The following is a 16,627-nucleotide window of genomic DNA, read 5'->3' as shown; positions in this document are numbered from 1 at the left end:
TAAACCTCCAAAATATCTTCCAAGATAGAAGTAATCAATCCTCAAATTAACATCCAGATTATTAATAAAATAAATTCAAATCTAATCCAATGTGGAAATAACGGACAAATACAGTTTATAAAACTGAAATTTAGGATACTTAATCGTCATTATCTAATGGTTTATCATTACGATGTAACAGATCAAGAACCACTTTTTTTTTCAGTCGTCATCAGGACTCGAGAAGAATACATCCATTTGACTTGGATTTGATGTAAATAAGCATGCAGCTCTGATTGCTTCAACTTTAGTCATACCTGGCAAACTAGCTATCTCGGAAAGTAACTTCTTCTTCTGTTGAGCAACCTCCGTTTCACAATTCTGTGTAGAACTCATGGCATTCGCAATGGTTTCTAAGTGATTACTCATACCCTTCATAAATCCTGTGAATTCAGTAGCCATGTTATTAGAAGTTAAATCTACAATTTGAGGAGATTTTTTCTTCTCACCGACTTTAGGACTCTTTTCCTTCTTTATTTTCTTAGCATTCGGAGGTTGTGGAACAGAATCATCTCGCTTTTATCATTATCAAGGTTCACAATCTCCTCGAGATTTTTGATAGAGTCCTCGGGCAACTCAGATGACATTCCATTAGCTCTATCAATACCAAATACATGATCTAGCTTGTCAAGATAAGGAAAGGGAGTCCTCAATAACCCTCCAGCTTTAGGATGATTCTGAAAAATTTATACACATTAGTAAAATAATTCAACTATAAATGCATAAAAAGATATTAAAAAACTTATTTACCTTGAGAAAATAATCAAAAGCTTGCTTCTCACATTGTATCATTTTTGTCTTATCATCCCACTGAAAACCTGATGTTTTATTTACCATTTCGGAAACAACAGCATACTTATCTTTGAACCATTTTACCTTTGAGTCAATATGGGGAAAAGCTTTTAGACCATAATTAGGAAATTTATTGTTTAACAATGCCTCCAAGTGATTCAAATAGCCATTTTTAAAACCGCCTTCACCCTTCCATTGACGATCAACACTCATTTCTAACAGACAATCAATTAAAGCTTCTTCTTCCTCTTTTTTCCAAAATCGTTTATTTTTTCCCCTTCCAAGAATAACAGTAGAGGTTTGACTATTTGTATCCATCCTGAAGAATAGTAATCAAGCATACATATCCAAATATCTTTTATCAAGAAACATTTTAATTAAACCAACAAAATAGCATTCACAACTAAAGTAAAGACCACGAATAAAAAAGTTTATAACATATTACAAAGATAAATCCAAAAAATTTATCTAGCTCTCCATGTATTAAATAAATTTTGTGCTAATTCATTTCTAAAAGTAGTCCATGCATTTGATGATTGAACAAAAGTTATGTATTCAACTTCATCATCATTTTGATCGTCATCACTATCGTCTTCATCTGAATTATCGTCAACCACAATATCAGTAGGCATGTATCTTCGAATGAGATTATGTAATAAAACACAAGCCGTTACTATACGTGTTTGTGTGCAGATTGGATAAAATGAAGGACTTCTCAGTATTCCCCACCTTCCCTTCAGCAAACCGAAAGTTCTCTCAATAACATTTCTTGCTTTAGAATGTTTCATATTGAAGAATTCTTCTGCACTTATGAGTTGATGATCTCCCCACTCGTTTAAGTGATAAAGATGCCCTCTAAAAGGTGCTAAAACCCCCTCACAATTAGTATAACCAGCATCTACCAAGTAGTAACAACCTATATTACAATAAAATGAATTAATAATTATTTAAATTAAGTTTATTTATTTTAAATAATTTTTAAATTACCTTGAGGCACCTTTAAACCATTCGGCCTAGAAAGTGCATCTCTCAAAACACGACCATAATGTGCAGAACCTTCCCAACCAGGCAATACAAATATAAATTCCATATTTGGGTTACATACACCTAAGACATTCATTGCAAGGTTGCCTTTTCTTGTTCGGTATCGTGCCCTCTCCTCATTTGTCACATGGACACTAACAAACATACCATCCAGAGCTCCTAAGCAATTCTAAAATATACAAATACAGATATTTATATACCTGGACGTGAACTAATAAAATAATTTAGTTACTTAGTTAAAAAAGGTGTACCTTGAAACAGTTCCATATATCGGACTCACACTCCTCTGTTATTGGAGTAGGCTTTTTCATTAAATAGGAATGTAACTTTAAAACAGCAAGAAGGCAACGATTGAATTGTCTGCTGACACTTTCTCCACTTCTAAGAAAATAAGTTCCCACCGTCCTATTCTTTTTATGATGAGCCAATGTATATAAGAACATAGTTACAATCTATTCATACGTAGTTCACTCTTACAAGCAGTATCACTTTCCATTATCAACGCATTTAAATTATCTAATCTACGATGTTTTTTATCTCTGATTTGGTGTATGTTATGCCTAGTCATAGCCATTAAACGTAACACCAGATACAATATATATATGGTATTAATAATAACCAATAAAGTTACGAGCAGTTCACTTTGATATCTTCTCTTCCTCCTTATCAATGACAACCTATTTTGCTCCATTCTGTACATGTTCATATAATAACAAATTTATAAATCAAACTTATACAAAATTTATATAAAGACAACACATTTTAAAATTAAAATAGGTTATTGTGGGTCATATAACAATGAAAAAAGACAATAAAACTTATATGGTTTGGTAACACTCTATGTGCATCTTAGACTTCTTCTACGAGTGGTTAAGTTTAATTTCATTTGGTTTAGCAACTACAATCTTCATTGAAATCCAATAAATTAACAAGCACAAAAAGAAAAAATAAATATTCCCACTTAATCATAACTGAAATAACATAAAAATAGTACCAGTTGAACTGATGCCTGAGGATGTAGTATAAAAGAGATTATCTTTAAGATACACAAGTAAGGACATAAAGCTTAAAACTTGAAAAAACAAATAATACCTGATAAACATCCATTTATGTTTTATCAATTTAGTCTAAATAGTACCAATTGAACAGATACCTGTGTATATTTTATGTATGTTTTGAAGTATGTATCATGGTTTGATAATTAAGTATATATTATATACATGGTATATGATCAGAAAGATGAAAATTAAGTAAGAATTAAGGAGCTAGGTTTGAGAAAAAAATTTACCTGTACTTTGGCGGCAGATGATCAACGACGAGGGTAGCAAGAAAGTACGCGGTTGTATTTATAATCTTATACCAGGATAAAAGAATTGGCCCATACCCACCTCCCCCTAGGGTATGAAAAACCTATATCTTGGGGGTATGGGGAATGGATATAAAATTTAAGAATACTTAACCAAACACAAAGTATGGGTTTGACCATTTTAGACCCATTCCTAATTTCAGATTTGTGTGAACCAAACGCCCCGTAACGGGTTGGAGACATACCAAACCCGCTGGGCCGTACCGGGTCATCCACTAGAACACGTATAAAACTCCAATCTTCTTGCAGGCTCTCCTTCATGTTCGAAAGCTAGGGTTTCATTCATTCAACTGTAAGTCATTTTCAATTATATTTTATCTAATTATACACATGCTTACATATCTTTGTATCTATCAATGTCAGATTACCTACCTCAAGAGCTTTTACATGAAATCCTCATTAAATTACCTGTCGAATCGCTTGTTCGTTTCACAGGTGTTAACAAATCTTGGTACTCTTTAATCACTCATCCTAAATTCATCATTAATCATCTAAATTATACTAATTTGGACCAAGATAAGAAACCCCTTTTGCTTAGATTTTATGATAGGGTTGCGAAGGAAGAGAATTATACGATTCGTTGCGATGATGTTACATTTTCGGGAAAATTTACGGGGGTTGAGTTTCCGTTTAAGAGCCCATTTGGGTATTTTAGAATAGTGGGGATTTGTAATGGGTTGGTTTGTTTGTTGGATGATTTGTTTGGGGATATGGAGAGGGTGGTTTTCTGGAACCCTGCGATTAGGAAGTCGGTTGATTTAGAAATGCCTGCTAGGCCAAAGTATCCGCATATGTTTGTTCTTGGTTTTGGATTTTGTCCCGTGATGAATGACTATAAAGTGGTGAGAGTTGTGTATGTTAAAGATTTGGTTAAAGATTCGATGTTTAAGTTTACGGTACCTCCTGAAGTTCAGATTTACTCATTAAGTGCTGGCTCTTGGAGGAATGTGAATGCTGGTGCTCCTTCGTGTTATATGGTTGAGTATACTTGGTCGCAGGTTTTTGTTTTCGGGTCTGTTCATTGGGTTGCGTTTCGTAAGCTAGGGGACAGTGGTTTTCGTAATTTGATAGTTTCGTTTCATATGGGTGATGAGGTTTTTCGTGAGGTGATGCTTCCAGATTCTTTAGCTAATGATACCGTGTATGACTTATCTGTTAGCGTCTTTGGGGATTCTCTTGCTGCACTTAAATACAGTAAGGTGATCGGACAAGAGTCCTGTTGTGTATGGGTTATGAGGGAGTATGGGGCTGCAGAGTCATGGACTAAGTTGTACACTATTAGTGTTCCAGGGTTAACAAGAACAATATGCTTTAGGAAGGATGGTGGAGTTATTTTGTCATTGAGTAATAACGAGCTAGTTTCTTATGATCCAGTAACTGGCAGGACAAAAGATCTAGGTATCCGTGGAAATATACGTTCGTTTTATGTTGGTACTTACGTGGAAAGCCTAATTATGCTGAAAAGACAAAGTAGCCTCGTAGAAGGTATCTCAAATATTTTTTCGGATTTTGCAACAGAATATGCAGTTATAGCAGAGCAGTAACATGTTAAAAGACAATGCTGAGAGGACTACATAGGAACAAGGTAGAATACTTCATGTGTTCATAATACCTGATAATGTGATGCTCTATGCTTCTGACCTACGTGTGTTTAGCCCCCACTCTGTACTTGAATCTTACAAGGCAAAAAACATTCTTTGCTGTACTGTTGTCCTGTCAAAATGAGAAGGCAATAAGCCTGAATTTGTTATTTCTGTTCTCTTTTCAAAACCACACCTTCCTCTCATACTATTGACCGTGGAAACTTTTTAAGGGTTATTGCTTTATGTGTTTAGTTATATTACTATTTTCAGAAAGCATGTATACATCAACAGAAACAGATAATGTGTGTTCTTTGGTGATTTTTTTTTATTTATATATTTCTTATTCGTCTCATTTTGTTCACTTACAGGGTTTGGTTCTTGGTACAGGATTATTGAATGGAATTTTTTTTATTCAAGTCTGATGGAGGTCGTGTGGAAGGCTACAGGCACAAATGGACGGTCTTTCTCTTTCTTTTTAAATTGTAGTACAACTATCATCTCATCTGTCATTTTTATCATGTATTGTTTTGATTTGTTGTTTCTTTAGCAGCATAACGTTTTTCTATGAAATGGAGAGATTGTACTGATATAATTTTTCAATTTGGATAATCTTTTAAGCAATTGCAAGTATGGCCAGTGGTTCATGATGAATTTTGGTAAGAGTTTGTCTAAATTATATGTACACATAGTTTGTAAACAGTTCAAGAGTTGTAGAGATGAATCATGCAATCAGAGATAATGATAACTCGCGTTTTCATAGAGACCAGTTGAGATAAAAAAAAAGTATAGGCAAATATCATAGTAAAATTAGTTTTTTGTTTTCATTTTCAAGAACTTACTTATCATGAAGTTGAGGTTATATTTGATTAGGTCAATGTTTTTCAGTTCATCGTTCTATGAGCACCATCCTCGTTCTAACAATTCCTTCAGCTGCACGGTGCTTAGAATTTTTTTTAAGGGAGCATGGTGCTTAGATCATTCATAACATAAATCAAAATTTTACAAAAACTTGACACAAATCAGAAGGCGTGGTGAAGAATTTCTGAATGTTATTTATAGTCGAAACATAATGGTTAGATTTCGGATTATATTGTCAAAATCACTACACTAATCATCGCATATCTGCAGTATAACCATAGCTTCCAGTTGCATATCTTTGTACTGCTTTTGTGCTTTTGTGAATGTTTTTCTATCATTGTTTGGCTTAAGCAAGCCGAACATCTTATATGATATTTCTTCAGTACGCACATCTAGAAAAGAATTTCGAATGGTTCCCAACTTCAAAGCTGATCCAAAAATCAAGGGGTTAACGGATATTCCAATTTCACTGTCTGTGTTAAGCACAGAGAAGTTCCAGCAATTTATTAACTTGAAGAAAAAAACAAATAACATAACCAGAAAAACTGGAGATGTTTTGAATAAGTTCTTCCCGGAATCTGCTTATTCCGAGCATCTCAAACTAAGCTTGGAGTGAAAATCAGTACTCCAAACTAGTAGTGAACAGAGTCAGAAATCGCATCCTTACAACCAGAAAGCTACAGGAGCAACTAAATGACTATTGATCATTCTCTCGAGTCACCAAGAAATGACTTGACTAAAAACAATAAGTTAACTGAATATCGAAATACAGAAGTTATCTTGCACATTGCCAGAACACAATTCATCTCAATATGCGGCATCAACTTTCATAATCTCAGTCAACATTGATGCAAAAATGTGCAACCCCCAGAATTTGAGATGTTCAGGATACACATGAACCCGGAACAGATAGTTTATACTCATCTTAAAAATAAATACCTGCTACAACTCTAGAAGTATTGATAGCTTATAAGCTTTCGAAATTTGTTGGCCTAATGTCAGAGAGTGATGTGAAATCCAAGTACAACCAAACGAGAAAATAAAAATTATTATCTCTCATTTTTCATTTCCTTTCCATTTAATGCAAGCTATGTAGTTTTCTTTTTAAAATAATTGTTACTTAGTTTCAGAAAATAATATCTTACAGCCTAATTTTTAAAAATTGAAAAACCATTAACACTCAATCAGCACCCTTACGCCGGGATTTGGACATCATTAAACTTGGTGCAAGAAAATGAGCTCCTACTCATCAAACTATCTTCGCCTACTATCACTTACAAAGCTCTTAACATCGCACGTCAACAATGCGCGTCACGAAGAAGCACTTTCACTCTTCCACAACATTCACTCCACTCTTTCTCTTGACCCATTTGTCTTTCCCCTTGCCCTTAAATCTTGCGCCGCCATTTATCGGCCTCGTCTCGGCACTTCCATTCACTCTCAACTCATCAAAACCTCCCATGTTACAAACAACCCCTATATTGCATGTGCACTTATTGATATGTATGGAAAATGTGTATCTGTTTCATATGCACGCCAAGTGTTTGATGAAATGCCTGAGAGAAATGTTGTTATGTGGAATGCGATGATTTCGATATATGCGCATTGTAGGGAGTATTTGTCAAAAGGGTTGGAGTTGTTTGAGGTTATGGATGTTTTGCCTAATCATTCTACGTTTAATTCGATTATTGCGGGGTTGAGTGAGGTGGAGGATGGGTCGTATAAGGCGATTGAGTTTTATAGACGAATGCGGGGTTTGGGGTTGAAGCCTAATTTGATTACCGTGCTTGCTTTGATGAATGCGTGTGTGGGAATGGGGGTTTTGAGTATGGTTAAGGAAGTTCATGGGTATTCGATTCGGAATGATATTGATTGGCACCCGCATTTTAGGAGTGGGTTGGTTGAGGCGTATGGGCGCTGTGGGTGTCTTGATAATGCATGTGTTGTGTTTCGGAGTTTGCAAGAGAGGGACGTGGTTGCGTGGAGTAGTTTGATTTCTGCGTACGCTTTTCATGGGGAGGCAAGAACTGCACTTAAAATCTTTGAAGAAATGGAAATGGCTAAAGTAAAGCCTGACGAGATTGCTTTTCTTGGAGTGTTAAAAGCTTGTAGTCATGCTGGATTGCCTGATGAAGCAAGAATGTATTTTTCTCGTATGCACGATGTGTATGGTGTGGAACCAAGAAGTGATCACTACGCGTGTTTAGTGGATGTTCTAGGTAGATCAGGGAGATTACATGAGGCTTATGAAGTCATTCGAGAAATGCCAGTGAAGGTGACTGCGAAAGCCTGGGGAGCTCTTTTAGCTGGTTGTCGAACTTATGGAGAAGTGGAACTGGCAGAGATTGCAGGGAGAGCATTGTTTGAATTAGAACCTGATAATGCTGCCAATTACGTAATATTGTCTAGAATATACGGAAATGTTGGGCGTCATGATGAAGCGCAGAGAATAAGAAGAATAATGGAGGAGAGGGGATTGAAGGTAGCACCTGGGAGTAGTTGGGTTTTTAATCAAGACTGATGCATAATCTACAAAAACATCCATTGCGCACATTGTACGTACTATACGATAGCTGGAAGGATCCTCCTGCTTAATGGTTCTTGAATACATGAATACCTTGCGGAACATCTAACATTTTTTTTCTTTGGTTGCTCTTCGAGTACAGAAATGCCCCGTTGACAGGAATAACTTGTCAAATTTGTGTTTTATCGAGTAAAATTATAAATCAGAACTTTGTGCAGATATAAAAATATAAATTATGATACAAACAAGTCCCAGTTCACCACATTCTTTCGTTTGGACGAAAAATTAAAATGCCCACCATTTGGGTGACAAATGTCCAAAATGTGGATTGACGGGATGTTCTGTCCAAAATATTTGCCGTTTATATTTTTTCCAGTATAATTTCTTTCATTTAACTTCTACCTGACAATAATTGGCTGGAAAAACGAGATGCACGAGATGTTAACTTGCCAACGACCCTTCGTGCCTTCTCTATAAAATAAAAAATGGATATTACGTGTTTTGTTTGTTATATCTGTAAAATATCTCAACAAACATCTTCCATCTGACAATAACACATGGATCTGTACATTCATAGATACAGAAAATTTCGTTGATAAAATTTATATTTTTTCGAAAGTAAGTTATCCATAAACAAATAAATATAATCTACTCGGCCAATAACTTTGTTTAGGTCGATGTATATATATGTAATAATGTAAGTATGCCCTTTGGTTTAATTCCAACTAGACCCGAAAGAATGGGATAGGCCATCAAATCTTGCCACTTGTTATGAAAGCAACCCATCATCATGTTTCTCACACACAAAAGCAATGAAACAAGACACACGCTGTCTGTTAAATCACACTAACCTTATACTCTGAGTTCTGTAAGGATAATGAGGGGCTTCTCTTACTTCATCAACCACTTTCATGGCTCCCCTTCCTCTTCTTCCAAGCTCTTGATCCTCCTCTCTCTCAGGTTTTCATTTCTTGCTTTCATCCTTTTTCATTTTATTCCATACCCTTTACATTTCTAGTGATTACTTGTTGAGATGATGTTATGGTTTGGACTTTTGATGTTGGAATATTACTGACATTTTGTATACATACATCAAATTAGTTTCTACTTTTTTCCCAATTTTAGTAATAAAAAGAAGTAGCATTTTATGATGTCATATTAATTGGATCATGATCTTGTGTAGTAAATTATAATGCGACCTGCTTAGGAGTTTCGGTTTCTGTTTCATTTACTGATTTGTGATTTTAACAGTTTTGCACTTGGATTAATGGATTTTTAGATGAGTTTAAGCACTATAGAACAGATTCTTTTTAAGTATAGTTGGTAATTCAAGATTGAGGACTTAATATCGCTCTACTAACTATATAGTGGAGACTAATGTCCCCGCCGGTATATATCAAATTTACTTTTAGCAGTTGCAGTTAAGAGCATCTCCAATAATCTCTTAACTTAGAATTTGAGGAAGATGATTTTTTTTCCTCCAACAGACTCTCATGGCTCGTAAGTCAAAATTTGAGGATTTTGACATGAAAATGATCTCCAACGATCTCCTAAGTTATCCTCAAAAATTTAGGATCTCTATATCCTTCCTCACTAGTGAGGAGCTCCTGACCTTTCCTCATTCAATTTATATTAATAAATAATGTGTTCATGCACTTGAATTTTGCCATGTAGCATTTTCATTCAATTAAAAGAATAAAAATATAAATAGAGAGTGAATTGAAGAGAGTTGTTGGAGAAAGAGTAAATTTCTCCCTCTTAAATAGTTAAGAGTCTATTAATTATAATATTTGTAGAGAAAAACTTAAGAGTCTCTTGGAGTTGCTCTTAACTGCTAAAGTGGCATATCATGAACTTGGAATGAGAAAGTGAGGCAGCATTTTATGTCTCTTATTTTTTGTTGCTAAATACGTTTATGTCTTTCTATGTGCTATTTTAGATCTAGTTTCCTGTTCCCCGGTGTTTGCCTGCTAAAAATGATCATCCTTGTTTATTACATGTTTCTGAAAATTTTTATGTTTTTTACTGTAGCGGTGCAGGCTTTGTAGCATATGCAGAGTCTCCAGTTAATAGTAGAAGCAACCACTCAAAATCCACAAATGTTGAACCAAAGAAAAAAAGGATTGTGGTGCTTGGGACTGGGTGGGCAGGTACCAGTTTCCTAAAGGACCTAGATATCTCATCATATGAGGTTCAGGTGGTTTCACCTCGAAATTATTTTGCATTTACTCCTTTGTTACCTAGTGTGACATGTGGGACAGTGGAGGCACGAAGCATTGTAGAGCCAGTCAGGAACATAATAAAAAAGGTTAAGCAATTGAAACTTGTACACCTTTATGATTACGCTTAAATAGAACTACATGCAAGACATGCAAGATATTAATGAAAATGCACTGTTTAATGATTATGATTATTCTGATAACTGCAATAAAGAATATATCTGCCTATTTTTAATTTCCCTAAATTTGTTATTTTCATTTTCTCTACTAACCTTGCAGAGAGTTGGAGAGATCAAATACTGGGAAGCTGAATGCCTCAAGATTGATCCGGAAAGCAAGAAAGTTTTCTGCAAAGCAAATCTAGATGAGGCCTTAGCTGGTAGCAATGATTTTTCACTGAATTATGACTATTTGGTTATAGCATTAGGAGCACGAGTAAATACTTTTAACACTCCTGGAGTTCTGGAGTACTGCCATTTTATAAAGGTAATGTCTTTAAAGTAGATAAAAATGCATAAAACAACTTGAATATCAATGTATATGTCCATTGAAAACACCGTAAAGTTCTTTAATAAAAATTCTACTGATATTGCACTTGAAATTACTCAAATTTCCCCTTTCTGAAAAAAACCATGACATGACATGCAGGAGGTTGAAGATGCCCAGAAGATTCGCATAGCTGTAATAGATAGGTTTGAGAAGGCAGTCCTGCCAGATCTGACTGAAGAAGAGCGAAGGCTTAACCTCCACTTTGTAGTAGTTGGAGGGGGTCCAACTGGTTGTGAGTTTGCAGCAGAACTACATGACTTTATCTATGAAGATTTGGTAAAACTATATCCCAGTGTTAAAGATCTGGTAAAAATAACACTGGTTCAGTCTGGAGATCATATCTTGAACACGTAAGGACACAAAGCTTGTCTTTCTTATTAATAATTTCTATAGTTTTCGTGGACAAGTGGTTTGGTCTCAGGCTGATGCAGTACTTTCTGTTGATTATGCCTTGTGGTTTGTCAGAAATTGGATCAGAAATACGTTTTTGGGACTGTATAAGATGTGCGGAGTGGTTTACGGTGATTTTACATTGTGATTACCTTAAATGCGGCGTGCCTCTGTTCTATGATAACTTAGGTTGAAACTAAGGAGTTAATGATCACATCTTTTATTGTTACATAGATTGTAGCTATGTACAATTGTAGTTATTACTGAAGAATTGAATTGGTAATTTAGAAGTCAGCCAAAGTATGATTAAGGCTGCAAGGTGAAAGCTTAAATAGAGAAGTACATGTGAAGCAACTTGGTACTTGGTAGTTCTCTTTGTCTATTAATTGTTTTTGGAATGAACAAAATAAATAGTTAAGGGATGGTGCGCTACATGAAATTCTTCGGTTAAAGGAAGATGATGGGGGGCCTAATGCTATTCAAGAAGATTCACTGTACGGGAAGGAGTACTCTTTGGTTCCATTTTTATATGAGCCTTTATTTTTCTTCAACTTTGTATTTCAAGTACTAACTAACTAGAGCTTTCCATTTCCGTCCTTTTCTTGCTCTCAATCTTTCAACAATATGTTTTTGAAAAAGAATCTGCCCTTCTATCATTGATCTCAGGTATTTTATACCTCTGACCTCTGCATATTTGCTTACAAGTTACAAGAGTGACTGTAAAGCACATACAATAAGACTACCTGGTGTGCACATTCTGCGTTATGATTGAAATTAGCAGTTACACATATTAATAATGTTCAGATGGTTTAGGTGTAGACCACTGTATGACAAGTTAAATTGTGGAGTAACATCCTTCGTCATCTAGTTAAATGTTGCATGCGCCTTAGTTAGCTTTCCGCTGCACTTACTGTTACTCAACACAGCCTTGTATGTCATTTTTCAATTGGAATTTTCTTAATAAAGGGTCTTACTAGTAGGATAAAATTATATACTAACACTTTCTTTGTTTGACATAATTTATCATAAACATGTATTAAGTTACGTTTCTGATCTGTGAGCTTTGTAGATGCAGATATGTGCTGATGTTGACCCACATTGGTATTAAGTTTAGAAGGTTTACACCCCAATTTCTAATTGTCTTGAGAATTCAACTAAAAGTTCTTCATGTTATGATGTAGGTTTGATGGCCGAATCAGCACGTTTGCTGAGCAGAAATTTTGCAGAGATGGGATTGAAGTTCTAACAGGATGCCGTGTTTTAAGTGTTACAGAAAATATAATCAACATGAGAAAAAAATCCACTGGGGAGCTAACCTCTTTATCTCACGGGATGGTTGTCTGGTCAACTGGTATTGGGACTCGACCAGTTGTAATGGACTTCATGGAAAAAATTGGCCAGGTGTGCTTAACATCCCTTTTACTTGGATTAACCAGGAACTTTTCGTTTGTCACTTGTTGCCTGGATTATAATTGTAGTTGGAATATTGCACATAGGCAGGCTTGCAATATCACATAACATGGTCTTTTTCTAGCTTACTGAAACATTTTTGAACCTGCAAGTAGTGTTGGCTCTGGCTGTAAGGTTAAGTTGTGTAATTTATGCAGACGGATAGACGGGCTTTAGCTACTGATGAATGGTTGCGGGTAAAAGGATGCGAAGATGTATACGCTATTGGTGATTGTGCCACCATTGATCAACGTAAAATTATGGTATGCAGAAAAGTAGCTTATTTAACCCATTCTTGTATTTGTAAATAAATGGTCCACTGAATATGTTACGCTTTTGCATCTCAAAAGCCGCAGGCTACTGCACTAGTCTTTTCTGTTCTGTCGGAGGCCATTTTTTTTTGCCCCAAGTAAAAGTTATTATAAACAAAACAGAATACTGAATTTGATGGCAATATAGAAGAGCAAGCACTTTGTGAAATTCGGGTCTAATCCCTAGCCTTAGTTTGAAATTCGGGTCTATCCAAAATCTGAAAACAAGATAAGCCCAGTATGCTAGCCCAACACAGGCCACCAGGAGATAATGATTTGTGCATTTGGTTGCCGTACTTAGGCAGCTAAGCTTATATTCTGAACTGATCGTCTTGATGTGAGACTGTGGTGTTACAAGCTCCATCTACTTGAAACCAAAAGTCTAACCTGAGCTAAGCTTAAGCTAATTTATTATAACTTCTAAAGCATTTTTCTCGTTCATTTGTAGTACCTTTTATCTGGAAGTCAGTTGTCTAATAAATTGACTTGTCACGTGGACAACAACAAAACTATGCTATAGGATTAGTGAATCTCTGTTGATACAATCATCTGTTCTAGAAAATTAGTTTAACACATAGAGGAATGCCCAGAGTTCTCTGGGCCACTGATATTTAATAAAATCTTTGAATATTTATTTTATTATAAATAATCCCAGTTTGAAGTTTCACACATATACATTGAAGGTATACAAGTAGCAATAGAACCCAATATGTAAAAGAAGTACCTTAATTATACCGACTGAAACTATTGTAGAAGGATATGCGTTATGTTGTTGATTTTGAAATTTAATATACATGGAGGGTAGGAGTTCGTCTTTCTTTGCCATGTAATTATAGTTCCAGACCAAGTTATGCCCAGTTGTCTACCTAGTCTCAATAGGAATGAGAATAGCTCTAACACTTGATGACAACATGTAAAGCGGAGGGGGATGCTTTGTGGAGTGCAACATTTACTGGGAAAGTGCCTCCTTAAGGATTGTTAATGCGACCCTATGAAATCATAGCTCATAGGGCTACAATTTAAGCCTGTGTTCCATCTGCTTATGCTTCACTAATTTTTATTTATTTCTTCACCGTATAATTTCAAGTAGTCAATAATACCATTCTTTGCTAAATCAGTCAATAATACCATGAGTCCAATATCGTAAGTTGTAATTTCAGGAAGATATATCTAGCATATTTAAAGCTGCAGATGCCGATAACTCTGGTACCCTATCAATTGACGAATTCAAAGAAGTGATGGAAGACATCATTATTCGTTATCCTCAAGTTGATCTATATTGCAAGAGTAAGCATCTGTTGGAGGCAACAGACATTATTAAAGATGCAAAGGGGAATGTTAGAGGGGAAGTCGACCTGAAGGGGTTTAAACGAGCACTTGCACATGTTGATTCTCAAACGAAGAGTCTTCCTGCAACTGCACAGGTGCTCATTTTTCCTCTCATTTGATCTCTTGATCAATACAATTTTCTTTCATATTTTATCAATAATTACTACCCTTTCCGTGTTTCCATATGGTAGGTTGCTGCTCAGCAAGGTGCATACCTTTCTAGATGTTTCAATCGGTGGGATCGATGCAAATCCCATCCCGAAGGCCCTCTCAACTTTGATGGATCTGGACGTCATGAATTTCGTCCTTTTCTGTATGTTATCCTTGCAAGGCTCAATTTATTTACTTTCTCGGTCCAATAACTGTAGCACTTGCCTAAATTTTTCCAAAAAATAAATAATGACGGATGAGCTTGCTTAAGAGATGGAAATAATTAAACTAGAACTTATCTTCATATCCATGTAGTTCACTTATAACTAGCTAAATTTGAGTTCTAAACTTGTACAAGGCAATATGTGTTCTGTTCCTGATTCCAGCAAGATAAATGTTTATACTTAAGCTTCTTACTTTTGGCTATATTATATAAAGATCATAGATTATGAATTTTGTTTATACGAGACCAGAAGAATGATTCATTTGGATCGACGAGCTTTTTCAGCCCAAAAACTACGAGTTTCTTAAAAGAACTTGGTATTAAATAGCAATAAACTTGTCTTCCTTAAAATTTTTTACCATTAACCTTCATCACAAGGTACAAACACTTTGGCCAATTTGCACCTTTGGGAGGTGAACAGGCAGCAGCTGAACTGCCAGGGGACTGGGTCTCTATGGGTCGTAGCACTCAATGGCTCTGGTATTCTGTATACGCAAGGTAAACTGCATATTTTCTTTCAGTACTTGCTTCTGTCATTTGTTGGGTGTTATATTGTTGCCGTTTTTCTGTTAAATGAACTTTTAGCAAGCAAGTGAGCTGGCGCACAAGGATACTAGTTGTATCTGACTGGACTAGGAGATTCGTCTTTGGGAGAGACTCAAGTCGTGTTTGAGACAGACTTATGGGGGCAATTCATCAGTCCATAAACATCAGTTATTTGCTAATTATGTGGTTTTGGTTTCTTCGACATGTTCTGCTAGGTTTTCTGCTACAAATGATGACAAGGTTTTAAGTTAATGTGTATTTTGTGTTTAGAAAACATATCCAGTTATAGTTTTCATGAACAAATGATAATCTTTTTCTCAGTGAAGATTCTTTAGATGCTGTTTAGAAGTAGCAAGGAACCACTGAACATACTTTGCTGCAATCTTAATGGAATTATTTGTGATTATTATTATGTAAATTTGTGACAAATGAATGAAATCCCATCTTTTCTTATTCATGCAAACTGCGAAACATGATGAATGGAACACGGGGTTCTGACTTAGATACATGTCATTAACTTATAGTTCCATTAATGCAAAGCCACTCGCTCACAAAGATCCTGCTGCAATTAAGATTGGGATTGATGGAACTGAAGGAGTCTAGTGTCATGTTGAGTGCATTAGCTATGCTAAAGCAAGTGTCACCACTTTCTGCTCCATGCACCCTACTGCACACCAGGCTTTTCGGAAACCCAACTGCACAGACAATCAACATACACAGAGAAGAACAGCAGAAACTATGTATCACTTAATCACATGAACAAATATGTGTGTGCAGGAGTCTGAAAAGTTACTTACTGCCGGGACTAATGCTGCCACCTTCCGCGATTGAGACGATTAAGAGAAAAATCGATAAGAATTGAACAAAGTTGACGAGTATCATCACTGTTTTTGCCATTTCTAGCTGTTTCTGCAGGATGCTTATTTTAATAGGTATATATATATGAGACAATATACGAAGAATATCTGTAAACAACGATGAGTTTGAGGGAATAATTTGAGATGTAATCTGGGAAACTCCTTTAAAGTATAACAGGATGGGAGAAAACTAAGACAAGGCATGATGGTTATATTTGTTTGCACTTGTTTGTTCAGTAAGCTCCAATGAGAATAAACAAATAACAGTGATTCAAGAGAATGAATAAATATAAGCAAAGTATAATGACCGCGTTACAAACGCGTCAACTTTGTCTGGGCTTCTTATCAACTCATTGGCATGATGGCATCAAAGCCTAAGGGCATCTCCAGTTATATAA

General features: G+C 35.7%; 4 protein-coding genes across 4 annotated transcripts; 3 read left to right on the top strand and 1 right to left on the bottom strand.

Annotated features, from left to right (window-relative positions):
- LOC141707061 (uncharacterized) lies at positions 1-3,154 on the bottom strand. Its single transcript, XM_074510030.1, has 3 exons — positions 2,968-3,154; positions 790-1,150; positions 1-716 (listed from the first exon to the last, which is right to left on the bottom strand). Exons 1-3 carry the CDS (start codon positions 2,976-2,978, stop codon positions 513-515), a joined length of 576 nt encoding a protein of 191 aa, XP_074366131.1. The 5' UTR covers positions 2,979-3,154; the 3' UTR covers positions 1-512.
- Positions 3,155-3,180: 26 nt separating this feature from the next.
- On the top strand, positions 3,181-5,484 carry LOC141686083 (F-box protein CPR1-like). Its single transcript, XM_074491144.1, has 4 exons — positions 3,181-3,207; positions 3,461-3,533; positions 3,605-4,826; positions 5,193-5,484. Exons 1-3 carry the CDS (start codon positions 3,181-3,183, stop codon positions 4,783-4,785), a joined length of 1,281 nt encoding a protein of 426 aa, XP_074347245.1. The 3' UTR covers positions 4,786-4,826; positions 5,193-5,484.
- Positions 5,485-6,636: 1,152 nt separating this feature from the next.
- Positions 6,637-8,552, top strand: LOC141707060 (putative pentatricopeptide repeat-containing protein At1g03510). Its single transcript, XM_074510029.1, has one exon. It carries the CDS (start codon positions 6,917-6,919, stop codon positions 8,201-8,203), a length of 1,287 nt encoding a protein of 428 aa, XP_074366130.1. The 5' UTR covers positions 6,637-6,916; the 3' UTR covers positions 8,204-8,552.
- A 335-nt stretch (positions 8,553-8,887) lies between these two features.
- On the top strand, positions 8,888-15,829 carry LOC141707057 (external alternative NAD(P)H-ubiquinone oxidoreductase B1, mitochondrial-like). The gene is made up of 10 exons (XM_074510026.1): positions 8,888-9,166; positions 10,238-10,514; positions 10,705-10,911; positions 11,074-11,324; positions 12,546-12,765; positions 12,972-13,076; positions 14,285-14,548; positions 14,645-14,766; positions 15,205-15,324; positions 15,412-15,829. Exons 1-10 carry the CDS (start codon positions 9,084-9,086, stop codon positions 15,497-15,499), a joined length of 1,737 nt encoding a protein of 578 aa, XP_074366127.1. The 5' UTR covers positions 8,888-9,083; the 3' UTR covers positions 15,500-15,829.
- Positions 15,830-16,627: the final 798 nt, after the last annotated feature.

Source organism: Apium graveolens, chromosome 2 (genome assembly GCF_009905375.1).
Source record: "Apium graveolens cultivar Ventura chromosome 2, ASM990537v1, whole genome shotgun sequence".
Classification (NCBI taxonomy): Eukaryota; Viridiplantae; Streptophyta; class Magnoliopsida; order Apiales; family Apiaceae; genus Apium; species Apium graveolens.
Note: the sequence above shows the minus strand (reverse complement) of the source record. Positions and strands in the feature narration are given on the sequence as shown.

Excerpts from the sequence above, each read along its gene's own strand:
- LOC141707061 (XM_074510030.1), bottom strand. Across the intron at positions 717-789 it reads CTTTTGATTATTTTCTCAAG|AATCATCCTAAAGCTGGAGG; the intron begins GTAAATAAGTTT and ends TAAATTTTTCAG.
- LOC141686083 (XM_074491144.1), top strand. The coding sequence starts at position 3,181 with ATGATCAACGACGAGGGTAGCAAGAAA. Across the intron at positions 3,208-3,460 it reads ACGACGAGGGTAGCAAGAAA|AACACGTATAAAACTCCAAT; the intron begins GTACGCGGTTGT and ends GTCATCCACTAG. Across the intron at positions 3,534-3,604 it reads AGGGTTTCATTCATTCAACT|ATTACCTACCTCAAGAGCTT; the intron begins GTAAGTCATTTT and ends TATCAATGTCAG.
- LOC141707060 (XM_074510029.1), top strand. The coding sequence starts at position 6,917 with ATGAGCTCCTACTCATCAAACTATCTTCGCCTACTATCACTTACAAAG.
- LOC141707057 (XM_074510026.1), top strand. The coding sequence starts at position 9,084 with ATGAGGGGCTTCTCTTACTTCATCAACCACTTTCATGGCTCCCCTTCC. Across the intron at positions 10,515-10,704 it reads TCAGGAACATAATAAAAAAG|AGAGTTGGAGAGATCAAATA; the intron begins GTTAAGCAATTG and ends CTAACCTTGCAG. Across the intron at positions 12,766-12,971 it reads TCATGGAAAAAATTGGCCAG|ACGGATAGACGGGCTTTAGC; the intron begins GTGTGCTTAACA and ends TAATTTATGCAG.